Below are 14,372 nucleotides of genomic sequence, written 5' to 3' on the forward strand. Positions count from 1 at the left end.
CAGACAGAGAAACAGACAGAGAAACAGACAGAGAGAGAGAGAGAGAGAGAGAGAGATACAGACAGACAGAGAGGCAAAGACATAAAACTCTATTCACGGTGGATGCTTGTTTTGGCTTACCCCTAATGACGCCATGTGTTGACTGAGGATGATTTGGCAGCCACGTCTCTTCCTGCAGGCACGCAGTGGTGTTAGCTCCTCATCATGGATGCCCTCTCATGTGGCTAAAGGGAGAACACAGACAACAACACAGTCAGAATTCATTGTGCTCTACAGCAGTGGTGATGCCCCAAAGTTCCTTGTGCCGTGATGAGCCAACAAAGACCCTCCAGATGAATAAAACCGTGTTTCTAACCCAGGGTCCTCCAACCCTTATCCTGGAGAGCAGTGCTACAAGTGTGGAACAAAAGCCTGCACACACCCAGTAGCTCTCCAGGACAGGAGTTGGAGAGGCTTTTCTAGCCTTAGCCTAATCATGAACTAACCTAAAACCAGACGAATGTTGCAGAAGAGAATAAATCTGTCTGATCTCAGGCTTATATTGAACCGCAAACTCTTAGGAGTAGGCAGTGACCCACCATTTTTTGAGACACTGCTCTGCAGAACTCAATTAAAACTGGGAAGTGCTGACTGCACATGCCATTGCTACTGTAAAAAGTCCATTCATATTTGAAACATCTGAGACAACATTTACACAATGAGACCATTGTATGGAGAGGAGACGTCCCTGAATTAATGTAACAAAATAAGAACCAGAGACATATTTAAAGTAACTTACAATCCACCAAAGCCTAAAAAATAAACAAGAAAAAGTGGTGTCCCCACATGACTCAAGGAACGACGTACTGCAGTACTTAGTCAATCCATTAGACATGGGCCTAGAGAGTCATTACTCTCTAGGCAGACCGCTTTGGAGTTGTGAGCCCGAAAACCCTCTTCGACTTGGCTCCCACTACTCCCACCACTTTTTTTTTGGCCTCTTGATCCTAAATGTGCATTCTCTTTTACTCTGTCTTGGACAATAAGAGCCTGCCTGTGTGCTGTTGTCTGCTCATCAGATCATGAAATCAGCCCACTTACTCCATTGAGATGAGTGAAGGAGAGCTGCTGCGGATGTATTAGAACCCTAGCCTGCGCTGTTTGGGTTCAAACTTGGGCTGCATCCAAAATCATGTATCAGAGTTGTTGTAACAGTTGCCACACTGTCGACTTGAACAAGTGCATTCAGTTGCAGAGCACTTGCAAGTGTGTTGACAGGACGTGTTAACCTGCCTTATAGAAACGTCTGTGGTCCTACGCACATCCTTAAAAACATAAATGCTGGGCTAATAAAGAATACTAGTACAGAACAAGAAGAGCCGCACACTGTTAAAGCTCCCAATTCACCGCTTTATTGACAGCGTTTCCATCCGAAACGGATCTTCGTCAGGTCAAGCACACTGAGTGCTTATATACACATTTCACCTCACATGACCATTGCGGACGTGACACATGGTGGGTGCAAAAGAAACTGCTGTCTTGCCCAACCTATTTTTCTGTGCAACCTTGATATTCCCAAACCAGCGGGTCAAGCAGTAGGACAGAATGCTCTCAATGAATGCTTTATAAAAGAGAACCATGATGGTTAGATCAACCTTAAAAAAGTGCAGTTTCCGTCGGAAATACGGTCTCCGTTGGCCTTTCTTAAAAATTGCGTCAGTACACTGATCCCAGGACAGCTTGTTGTCAATGACTAGCCCAAGGTATTTGTACTCCTCCACTTTTTCAATGGGCTCACCTTTTATCAGTGATGGTGTGTGCATTGTAATGTTCCTTCGAAAGTCAATCACCATGACCATTGTTTTTGATTTATTTCATTTCAGATGGGATGGCTTGCAGAGACAACTGAACAAGAGTGCTTCATTAATGAATGTGCGACAATTCAAAGTTGCTAAGATGATAAACTGTCATAATCAAGGTGACAACTTTTCCATTACAATAGAAGACGGTAATGAAGGTTTGGTTCCAAACGCCTGCAGGTTCCTGATGAAGGAACAGTCATTCAACATGACACAGGATGACTCCGTGCATCACATTGACACACCATTGGCAAGGCACTCTAGCCAATCTAGCCAGTCAAAAACTGGTCTGCATGAACTAAGCCTATAACTATTGTCCTCCTTAATGCACATGCAATGTGATTGACGCTGGAGCTGGTACTCTGTAACCTCTGAAATTAGTGTTGAGCTATGGTGTTTAAATTGCTCTTTTCAATTCAGAATATTTATGGTGTATCGGCAGCGCTAATGAATAAGGCTGTTCCTCTCAGGACGTCACATTATTTTATTTTTTTTGCAGATCGTGAATCTGAGAACGTTGATCTTTTATGACAAAACATCCCAAAACTGGCACTATAATTCCTCTTGGATCACTAAAATGAAGATCTGTGGTTACTTACAGTGCCTTCAGAAAGTATTCAACCCATAGACTTATTCCACATTTTGTTGTGTTACAGTGTGAATTTTGTTTCCCCTCTCACACATCTACACACATCTACACCATAATGACAAAGTGTAAATATGTTCATAGATTTTTTTTTGCACATTTATTGGAAATTAAATATAAAAATATCTTATTTACATAAGTATTCACAACCCTTCGTCAATACATCTGGGTAAGCATCTAAGAGCTTTGCACAATATAAAAAATATATAAATCTGTCAAGTTGGTCGTTGATCATTACTAGACAGGCATTTTCAAGTCTTGACATAGATTTCCAAGCAGATTTAAGTCAAAACTGTAACCAAGCCACTCAGGAACATTCAATGTCGTCTTGGTAAGCAACTCCGGTGTATATTTGGACTTGCGTTTTAGGTTATTGTCCTGCTGAAAGATGAATTTGTCTCCCAGTGTCTGTTGGAGAGCAGACAGAACCAGGTTTACCTCTAGTGCTTCCATATAAAGGGTGGTACTCAGTGATGTGTTGGAAGGACTGTTCAGCTTTCATTTTTTATTAATTCGTTTTTTTTTATATCTAAAAACATAATTCCACTTCGACATTATGCGGTATTATGTGTTTGCCAGTGACACAAAATCTCAATTTAATCCATTTAAAATTCTGGCTGTAACACAACAGAATGTGGAAAAAATAAAGGGGTGTGAATACTTTCTGAAGGCACTGTATCTATTTCATATTTATTGTTATGTTTATTGATCAGATACTATGCATTTTACCACAATTTCCACAACTACCAATTAAAAAATTCTCATTACCATAATAGTTTCAATGTCCCAAAAAGTAATAAACAAATCAATTGCTAATATGTTTTTACATTGCTAACCAAATGAAAAGGCCTGAGTTAAGCATAACACTGAAAACAAATACATTTAAAATGTAATTGAACAGATGTATTTGTCATTTCTCATTACTGCAACACATAACCTTTCTGAATTGAGTTTATTAGTCATAATTACTTGTGTATACAAGGCGTGACGAGCACGCCCCATTTTCATCGACTGGGCTGTAGTGGAGCAGGTTGAGAGCTTCAAGTTCCTTGGTGTCCACATCAACAATCAGCAACAAACTATTATGGTCCAACAAAACCAAGATGGTCGTGAAGAGGGCACGACAATGCCTATTCCCCCTCAGGAGACTGAAAAGATTTGGCATGGGCCCTCAGATCCTCAAAAAGTTCTACAGCAGCACCATCGAGAGCATCCTGACTGGTTGCATCACGGACTGGTATGGAAACTGCTCGGCATCTGACGGCAGGGTGCTACAGAGGGTAGAGCGTATAGATTTCTCGGATAAAAAATATTTACCAATTTAAGATCACTACTATCCCCGCCCCTATGGGGTGGCAGCACAAGAGCTGATTTCCATACTTTTGGAATATTTCCTGATAACAATTTTAAATAAAAATGTGGGGTTTTGAGCAAAAAACGATGGGCGCTACACTTAAGCAGACCGGGATCCAATTAATCGGCCCCTGTGGATTCCTTCTTATCTATTGCTAGTAAAGCATCCGGTACTTATTTTTCTGTAAATAGCCTAAAAGAAAAGCTTTGTCTGTCATTTCTCTGATCATTCAGCAAGTTTCCCCTATCAGTATCCAGCACAATATCATTGTGAATAGACTTAGAAGTTATTTCAAAGAGATAGCCTGCTGAAATAAAATGGTGATTAAATGCATCAATGAGAGCATATTTTTCCGTAATGAGGCCAGTGTCTGAATTAATTTGTTGTGGCAGAGAGGAGGAAGTAGAACCCTTCAGGGATTTGACAGTTTTCCAGAATTTAACCGGGTTCCCATTACAATCCAAAAGAGTGGTTACATAATAATCAGATTTAGCCTTTCTGATTGGGATTACACCATCATTCCTCAGTTGCTTAAAGCATCATCTCTTTTATAAATGACTTCTAATAATTCGATCTACCTTTAACCCTTCATTTTTTGAAGGGAGCATGATTATCCACAATAGTAATGAAGACATCTTCAAAAAGGCAGAAAGCTAAATCAGGTTCAGGGATAGCTGAAATACAATCAAGGTGACTAAAATAAAGAATGTTAAAAAGCCTGTTCACTGATGTTTTTAAAGTTCCTCTTTGTGATGACACGCGGCTTAGATTTTTGTATTCTCGCATCTCTAACACAAACAACTGGACAATGTTCACTAACGTCTTGGGCGAAGACACCAGTAGAAACATTGTTACCGGGAGTTAATCCACTTCACTTACTGTATTTCAATAATCAAAAGAGATCTTTTTTCAAACTCAAGGTGTCATATCATATCTGACACCCTATTCTTTCAGCAAAGCATCTTTGAATCTTAATTCGGAATCAATATTTAAGAGTTTTTGGAAAATGTGGTCACATAAAAACGAGGGAGATTTTACTGTCATTCTGTTACCAAACTTTACATTTGCACTGTTCTTCGAGTAAATGTATTTTTTATAAAATGTTCAGTGGAAATTGTTAAAGGTAGTCTTTGTGAGTTGTATGGTTGTTTAACTTTGCAATCAATCAGGTGTGGAAGCACCTTATACTGTGTGGAATCACTTGCTTTAAATATACTTTGTATGCCTCATTTATTTATTTATATTTTTTTTATTTAACCTTTATTTAACCAGGAAGGCCAGTTGAGAAGAAATTCTCATTTACAAATACGACCTGGCCAAGATAAAGCAAAGCAGTGCAACACAAACAACAACACAGAGTTACACATGGAATAAATAAACATACAGTCAATAATACAATAGAAAAATGTATTTACAGTGTGTGCAAATGAGGTAAGATAAGGGAGGTAAGGCGTGAGGAGGTAAGGCAATAAATAGGCCATAGTGGCGAAATAATTACAGTTTAGCAATTAAACACTGGAGTGATAAATGTGCAGAAGATGAATGTGCATGTAGAGATACTGGGGTGCAAAGGAGCAAAAAATAATAATAACTGTATGGGGATGAGGTAGTTGGATGGGCTATGCACAAATGGGCTATATACAGGTGCAGTGATCTGTGAGCTGCTCTGACAGCTGGTGCTTAAAGTTAGAGTTTTTACTCCAGTGTTTTCTTTATTTTGGCAAAAACAAATAAAGGCTATGCCTAATATACAGTGGGGTACGGAATGATTGGATCCCTTTAAAAAGATGAGCAAAAAAGACTAAAATAAGTCATACAAATACTGAGTTATAGTGAATGCTCCAAAACGTTTACTTATTATATTAGGTTATACCAATACAATTGCTCAGAAAAAGACATTTAAATATATGTATAAAAATCGGCCGATTAATCGGTATCGGCTTTTTTTTGGTCCTCCAATAATCGGTATAGGTATCGCCTTTGAAAAGTCATAATCGGTCGACCTCTACCCTCTATCCACGGTTTTTGGTTTAGATAAGTTCTAATCATCACAGTGGAAACAACATCCTCTATGCACTTATTGATTAACCCCATCGCCGAGTCACTGTATACATCGATACAATTCTCAGAGGTGACAGGAAACATACCCCAGTCCATGTGATGAAAACAATCTTGAAGCATAGATTCCGATTGGACAGACCAACGTTGAATCGTCCTTAACACGGGAGCTTCCTATTTTAAGTTTCCGCCTATAAATGGGGGGGAGCAGAATGGAAGCTTTTGCTTCATTCATTTGCTGAAGGGAGGCTGGGGGAGGGCCTTGTAGCAATGATCCAGGGTCCATGTTGCACATGTAGAACAGGAGATGTGTTGATCGAATTTCGGTAGCATTTTCCTCAGATTTCCTTTATTAAAGTCCCCAGCTACAATAAATGCGGCCTCAGAATATGCGGTTTCCAGTTTGAACATAGTCCAGTGTAGTTCCTTGAGAGTGGACGCAGTGTCGGCTTGGGGGGGAATATACACGGCAGTGACGATGACCGAAGAAAATTCTCTTTGAAGGTGATGCGGTCGGCATTTGAAGGTGAGGTATTCCAGATCGGGAGAACAAAAGGTATTGAGTTCCTGTACTTTACTACAATCACACCATGTGTTGTTAATCATGAAACAAACCCACCCTACTTTATTTTTCTCTAAGAGTTCTTTCTTCCCATCAGCACGATGGACAGAAAACTCCGCTGGCTGAATGGACGGGGTTCCTGGTACTGGGTCAAGTTCATGATGCTGTTGATCTTAACAAGGGCCACAGGACCAATGGAAGCAAAATAGCCCCAAAACATCAAAGGTCCACCACCATATTCTAAAGTAAGAATTAAGTATTTTATTGTGTTTCCATCAGGTGTGACACTAAAGAGTTGTGGCGAGCAGAATCAACAACCTCTCCATCATTCAAGACTGTTACTTTGTGAGAAGGTGTTAAAGTTCACAGTTAGCCTTTGTTATGTAAATGAAAGCTGAAAAGTACCCAGGGCCTTGCCTTGGCTCCAACTTAGAGCAGGTCTGCCGGAGTCATGGCCCAGTGAGACACGGGTGCCGGCAGGCATAGACGGAAACAGAAAAGTCTGAGCCTTTGGGTAAAACACTGGGGTAAATTCTCGATTGAAATTGGGCAACACACACAAACACACACACATGCAAACACACACACAGACACACAGGCACAAAGAGCCCCTGTTGGCAGCCTGTGGGCAGTGGAGTGTTTGGGTCCAGTGTAGACTGGGCGACAGCCTGGGAGTAGGATACTGAGGCCTGTATCAGCAGAGGCAGCCAGGAGGAGAACACTCTTGTTGTGGCTGATGCATTGGATTCACTTCAAACACACATACACACACACACACGGGTGCACGTGCACACACACACACACACACACTGTTTATTCTACTCTTCTAAATGCTCTCTGATGGTCCCAACTGACTCATGAATGAGAGTTGGTGCCAAAAGGGATAGACAGACCAAACAAGTGTTCAAATGTGAAGCAAGCTGCACTAATGTGATGAGATGCCAGAAAGCCTTCTTATGTGTTGTTATGTGTCATGCAGTGGCCAAATCGGAATAATGAGTTATGAAAATGGTGTGACCATTTTGGTTTGTGAAGTGGAGTTGCCTGATTGGTAGAACACAGCTAGAAACATTTACGCAATATGACATGGACTAGCATGAGGAAATCCTCAGAATTGACCACACTTGTCAAACAGTGTAGTGCGTTTAGGCCCTAGCTGATTCCCTGGCCAGTTTAGGTACTGGGTAATGCAATGGACAGTGACTGCTGTAGATTGAGACAAATTGATCTTGGGTAGTGCGCAGGAACACACACATAGTCAAGGAGCTTGTGAATAAACCCTATCATCAGCAGCAGCAGCAGTTGCATCAGACTACCGCAACAGGAGTGAGACAGAGGAGGAGATAAGGAGTAAACAAGGAAATGTGGATCCTTCAGGTTCTGTTGAGCCATGTTGTTGTCTTTCATTAACTAAGAAGCACAGCTAACAACTTTTCAGCTAACAAAGCTTCAGCCATCACCGTTTGTTTACACTAGACACTATCACCGATCAGGAACAACTATTATTGTTTTATACACCGATAACCATTCCTCCGGTTAAGGTGAACTTTGGTCAAGCGGTTGGGTTTCCCTTGAATGGCATTGCTAGATAGCTAGAGGCCCTCTTCAGAGACACTGGGCTTAGGCCTATGTGTCTTTAAATGTGTCTTGTAGAGGATGTCCACATTGTCAGCATAGTGTAATTTACACGTAGGAACTACATGTTCAGTCTATAACAATGCTCTCAAAATGTGTATGGTGCCACTGCCTCTGTACTTCAGCGTGGATTTCGATAACGTTCCCAAATCCTTTAGGCTCTATCAGGGATTCATGGCGCGATCCCTCAGCGCATGCTTGTTTTCACCTTTGCATTATCGCAACAAATGTATACCTTGGAGTCTTGACATAAAGTACATTTTGTATTTTTTCAACTAAAATATATACTGTCGGAATGGGGGAGGGGGGGCTGGTATAGGTATGACACTATGCGTGAGGTGGAAGGGGGACGGTGCAGCAACAGTCTCCGATTTGGAGATTTAGCAACAAAAAAACACATTTGAAAAATACAACTTTCACCTCACATCAAAAACTAGGAATTTTAATGACTTCTAATCACAAAGCTATATTCAGACGTAAGACTAAAAGGCAGTTAGTTGTAAACTAACAAATCCTAAAACGGAACCTTAACTAACAGCCGTTACACAATGAGGGTTGGCAGTGGCACTACATAAGCAAGTCACTGCCTATTCGGTTCATGAACACAGCCTAAACCTTCTTAATTTGACCATTTTTAGCCCATCTGAAAGCCCATCTAACACACAGTTGAAATGTATCCTTACAGAATTTAGGACAGTACTTTACAGTACAACACAGACTAAAGTGGTAATAACATGGCAATAACGGGGTAATAAGTTATAAGTGACACACTGAAAATGTACTCCTCTCAGACATCCACAAGAATATAGGACGTAGGGTATAGTGGGTGATTTGGGATTGGGTTACTTGAATTGCTTCACAAAGCCTTCACATTACCACTTTCAAATTGGCAAGTGTTCCTGGATTCAGTCCAGTGCCCATCAGTTAACTAGAATTTAGAGATTTTGCTAAATGCATGAATGATAGGCCATATACCATGGCCTGGGTAAGCATCAACAGGCTAACTAGCCCCATCTGTCAAACTCAGAAAGCAACAGCCAGTGGATCATTTGTTCCCTAAATCTTGGTTCCCTAAATCTTGGTTCCCTAAATCTTAATCTGTCTGTGTGTGTGCGTGTGTGTGTGTGTGGTGTGTGTGTGTGTGTGCGTGTGTGTATGTGTGTGCAGTGAGTGAAAACCACTGGATTAGCACAATTGGTTGTGTGAACCAGTTTTTCAGGATGTTGGCATACAACAGCAACAGTCGGGGTAGTGAACTGATACAGTTAGGACCTACTTCCCTCTATGGGTGTAATCCACTCAAGAGTGTAGAGAAACTCCTACACATAGTGCAGAATGTTGAGTAGGTCTGGTCTTGTTCTCAAAATGAATAGGATTTGTACATTTACAAGGTCTATAACCAACATCGTGTGTTCCCTTTTCATGTGTCTGCATAAGCATCAAAGAAGGGATGAAGTGGGATATGGTTCAAAGAGGTGATATCTAGTTTCTTGTCCATCTGTTGTTTTGCTCTGCTGGTCACTGATCAGCGATTCTCATTAACAACAGTCAACACACCTTGACAAAGAAGGTGGTACGGAATGGAACTGAATGGATTTGAACCAAATCCCCCAAAATGTTGGTAGATTCCCCTAATAGTTTGTATTTTGGCATTTCAGCAACACTTATTGATAGCCCTAACACTTGTACTATGACCAAAACAAACTCAACTACATTACAATGTAAATACTACAATGTAACAACAAGGTCGATGTGGTAGTAGGCTAATTACAGCGTTACCACAGGTATAAGAGCAGCTTTACATATGTGCTATTCTATACACAGCTGGGCATACTAGCCATAGCATCATGGATAGAGAGACTGACACAAAGCTGTAGCCTAATGGCCAGTAGTTGCACCACTGTCAAGGGGCCATCAACATGTGGAATCTTTGTATGGCTACCTTAGTTCTTTGTAAAGTGTGAGTGGGTGTGTTTTTTATTTATTTATTTGACTGTTCATAGCAAAGGCTGTTATGAAGAGAAGAACAGCCTTCTTAATTTGATCTAAGGTAGGTTTCATGACCAACGATATTGAAAATAGCCAACGGCTCTCTGCAATTTTCCCCCTGATCAATCAATTTATCAAGCTATTTACCAATACATAGTCTATTGGTAAATAGCCCACCCTTTTCACCTACCTCATCCCCGTACTGTTTTTATTTATTTACTTTTCTGCTCTTCTGCACACCAATATCTCTACCTGTACATGACCATCTGATCTTTTATCACTCCAGTGTTAATCTGCAAAATTGTAATTATTTGCCTACCTCCTCATGCCTTTTGCACACATTGTATATAGACCCCCCCTTCGTTTTCTACTGTGTTATTGACTTGTTAATTGTTTACTCCATGTGTAACTCTTTGTTGTATGCTCACACTGCTATGCTTTATCTTGGCCAGGTCGCAGTTGCAAATGAGAACTTGTTCTCAACTAGCCTACCTGGTTAAATAAAGGTGAAATAAAAAATAAAATAAAAATAAGACAAACCAGGAATGAAGAAGCTGTGCATGTTTAGATATATTTATTACTTCAAAAGCAAAGTAGGTAATGCTACAATAAAAGTTCTGTCATTTTGTTCCTGTCTGACTTTTTAAACTGCCTTGTGCTATTATGCAAGTCATAAACCATTGAATCCATATAGTCTGAAGTCAGGAAAACACACCTATGTTTAGCTTCTTAGCCACTTATATTGCTATATTGTGCCATGACCCACAGAGTCATTTACATATTGCTGTCCCTGATTACAAGACATCAATCTACCAAAAGAGAGACTTGTTGGCTCGACCCTTCACCAAAACCCCACAATGTAACAGCTCCATACAGTCAGACGGGGCCGTAATAGCCCCGAAAAAGCAATAACTTTATTTTGTCTAGATTAAATCATGTGGCGACAACTACACCATCGTGCATTTAACACCGAACTTTCGAAACCCGAAGGCGTTAATGTTGGACCATGGTTTTTCAAGAACATTCCAGGCAATGGGAAAGATTGGTCTCTGCAAACAACACAAATATTATAGGAGACATGTGAGCGTCTACGAGAGCTCCCTTCCTAAAGAACAAAAAGCGTGCTTCGCTGCTATCCAAACCCTCCGGTATAATGCACTCTTCCTTGAAAAGGATCCCAGTGCCTAACTGCAGGGCCCGGCGCCGCCATACACTACAACATTGGCACATACAACAACACGTATGGCATGTCCATACCACCAAGCGGAAAAGACACAGACACAAATGAATAAGAACAATACAAATCGCAGCCATAAATCAATAAAAGACGCATTAATGCATTAATACGCCTGAAATATTTCAAGTCAAACGAACTAACCTGTTTGAGAACAGTACAGTCCGCTGGATATTGGGTTGAACGCGAGTTAAATGCACTATCGGTAAAACAAAGAGGCGAAAATGTCCGGGCAATACCGAAACAGGCCGAAACACCATTTGGAGCTTTGCTGAGCATGCGCTGATTAGTCGAGGGGGAGGAGGGTTGAACGAGAGTCGACGAAAAGGTAACATTATAGGGAGCGCCCCATTCATTTAAAATAATTCACAATTTTGATACATTTCTATACATTTTAGAATTCCGGGAAATGACCCCAAAAAACACACAATGAAATCGAGGGTAAATTGTGGGCAAGACCTGCGGACTATGTTGTCAGAATAAGTTTCTTTGCTAATAGCCCACTACTGTATTAGGAGTTGTGTATGTCATCTCAGTCAATTTGATGATGATAACACTATACATTGATGTCTGAGATGTAGCACATTAGGATGTCAAAAGTAAAAGGTGGATGCTTGTGCTAAAATGTACCCTGATGTAGAATGATGTTGACAAAAAGAGCAATATTTATTTAATATTACTGCAAGATAGGGTGTTTATAAATCGCCCTGTGAACACACTTCCAATAAGTTTGAGATGTGTTCAGTGTGGATTGAGTTTCGAAGTAGGACCGGGCTCATTTGGGGAGATTTTAAAAGTCCTCCAACATGTTTAACATATTAATTAAACATTTTATTAATTCAGACAATAACTCAGAATGGCGTTATGCCACTCCACCAATAGAGTGCCAGTTCGGTAGTGCTATTTGGTTAAGATAAGCAAATTATTTAACCTGTATTTAACATTCTATCATAAAGAGCTTGTGTTCAAGTTAATAAAAAACATGTTTTCACATCTCCAGAGGTTCAATTAAGAAAAATTACGATAACAGGTGGCAATTAAAGTAACCAGGTTGATTGTAACAGGGTTGGAGTTTTCATCTTAAATCAGTCATAACTCCCATTGTGACGAGGTAATGGAATGTTGTGAGCAACAGGGAGGAGCACATGAATGCAAGCTTCACAAAAAATAGCAATTATTAAAACATTTGTAGCCTATCTATGGTTGATGTGTTATCAAATCAAATCAAATGTATTTATATAGCCCTTTGTACATCAGCTGATATCTCAAAGTGCTGTACAGAAACCCAGCCTAAAACCCCAAACAGCAAGCAATGCAGGTGTAGAAGCACGGTGGCTAGGAAAAACTCCCTAGAATGGCCAAAACCTAGGAAGAAACCTAGAGAGGAACCAGGCTATGTGGGGTGGCCAGTCCTCTTCTGGCTGTGCCGGGTGGAGATTATAACAGAACATGGCCAAGATGTTCAAATGTTCATAAATGACCAGCATGGTCCAATAATAATAAGGCAGAACAGTTGAAACTGGAGCAGCAGCATGGCCAGGTGGACTGGGGACAGCAAGGAGTCATCATGTCAGGTAGTCCTGAGGCATGGTCCTAGGGCTCAGGTCCTCCGAGAGAGAGAAAGAAAGAGAGAAAGAGAGAATTAGAGAGAGCACACTTAAATTCACACAGGACACCGAATAGGACAGGAGAAGTACTCCAGATATAACAAACTGACCCTAGCCCCCCGACACATAAACTACTGCAGCATAAATACTGGAGGCTGAGACAGGAGGGGTCAGGAGACACTGTGGCCCTATCCGAGGACACCCCCGGACAGGGCCAAACAGGAAGGATATAACCCCACCCACTTTGCCAAAGCACAGCCCCCACACCACTAGAGGGATAACTTCAACCACCAACTTACCATCCCGAGACAAGGCTGAGTATAGCCCACAAAGATCTCCGCCACGGCACAACCCAGACAGGATGATCACATCAGTGACTCAACCCACTCAGGTGACGCACCCCTCCCAGGGACGGTATGAGAGAGCCCCAGTAAGCCAGTGACTCAGCCCCTGTAATAGGGTTAGAGGCAGAGAATCCCAGTGGAAAGAGGGGAACCGGCCAGGCAGAGACAGCAAGGGCGGTTCGTTGCTCCAGAGCCTTTCCGTTCACCTTCCCACTCCTGGGCCAGACTTCACTCAATCATATGACCCACTGAAGAGATGAGTCTTCAGTAAAGACTTAAAGGTTGAGACCGAGTTTGCGTCTCTGACATGGGTAGGCAGGCCGTTCCATAAAAACAGAGCTCTATAGGAGAAAGCCCTGCCTCCAGCTGTTTGTTTAGAAATTCTAGGGACAATTAGGAGGCCTGCGTCTTGTGACCGTAGCTTTGTTATGTTATGTAATCTGTATTTAACTAGGCAAGTCAGTTAAGAATAAATTCTTATTTACAATGACATCCTACCCCAGCCAAATCCAGATGACACTGGGCACTGCCCAATGGGACTCCCAATCAAGGCCAGATGTGATACAGCCTGGATTTGAACCAGGGATTGTAGTGGTGTCTTTAGCACAGAGATGCAGTGCCTTAGACCGCTGCACCACTCAGGAGCCTGCTTGATCTGCTCAGTTTTCCTCCATGTAACAACAGAAAATGGTCAAAAAGAGTAGAATACTCTTTTGATACTCTTAGACAATTCAATGTTTCTTTAGAAAAAATCTTTCAAAAAGGAACATTTTCACCATATTAAAATGAGAGTTCAGTTCACGTAACAGAGTTGACCTTAAAATGAGGCACAATCATAAATGAATCACTAATCGCTTTAAATAAATATGAATCTTCAAAAATGACTGTCAAAGCAACAAAGTAACTAGGCCTTTACAATGATGGAAAAACTTGGGGACATTTCTGCACTAAGTGGGTTAAAATCTTCCTAGAAGTCAGAAAAACATGAGGAGGGACACGTCAAAATGCTGATTTTTGGCACTTCAGCAAGTAATTATGCAAAACAAAATCACATTTATCAAATTGTCCATGTGGTCTATATTGAAAGAAATTTCATTTATATAAC

At 41.0% G+C, this 14,372-nt stretch overlaps 1 protein-coding gene across 1 annotated transcript in view; it reads right to left on the minus strand.

Moving 5' to 3' along the window:
* Positions 1-11,581, minus strand: part of LOC109906020 (polycomb group RING finger protein 3) — a 32,669-nt gene extending 21,088 nt beyond the window's left edge. Inside the window, exons 1-2 of the mRNA XM_020503660.2 lie at positions 11,461-11,581; positions 121-224 (exon numbers count right to left, since the gene is read on the minus strand). Coding sequence (XP_020359249.1) covers positions 121-135 — 15 coding nt within the window. The 5' untranslated portion in view covers positions 136-224; positions 11,461-11,581. The remainder of the gene's footprint in view (positions 1-120; positions 225-11,460) is intronic.
* Between the last annotated feature and the right edge of the window lie 2,791 nt (positions 11,582-14,372).

This window comes from Oncorhynchus kisutch, linkage group LG15 (genome assembly GCF_002021735.2).
Source record: "Oncorhynchus kisutch isolate 150728-3 linkage group LG15, Okis_V2, whole genome shotgun sequence".
Lineage (NCBI taxonomy): Eukaryota > Metazoa > Chordata > Actinopteri > Salmoniformes > Salmonidae > Oncorhynchus > Oncorhynchus kisutch.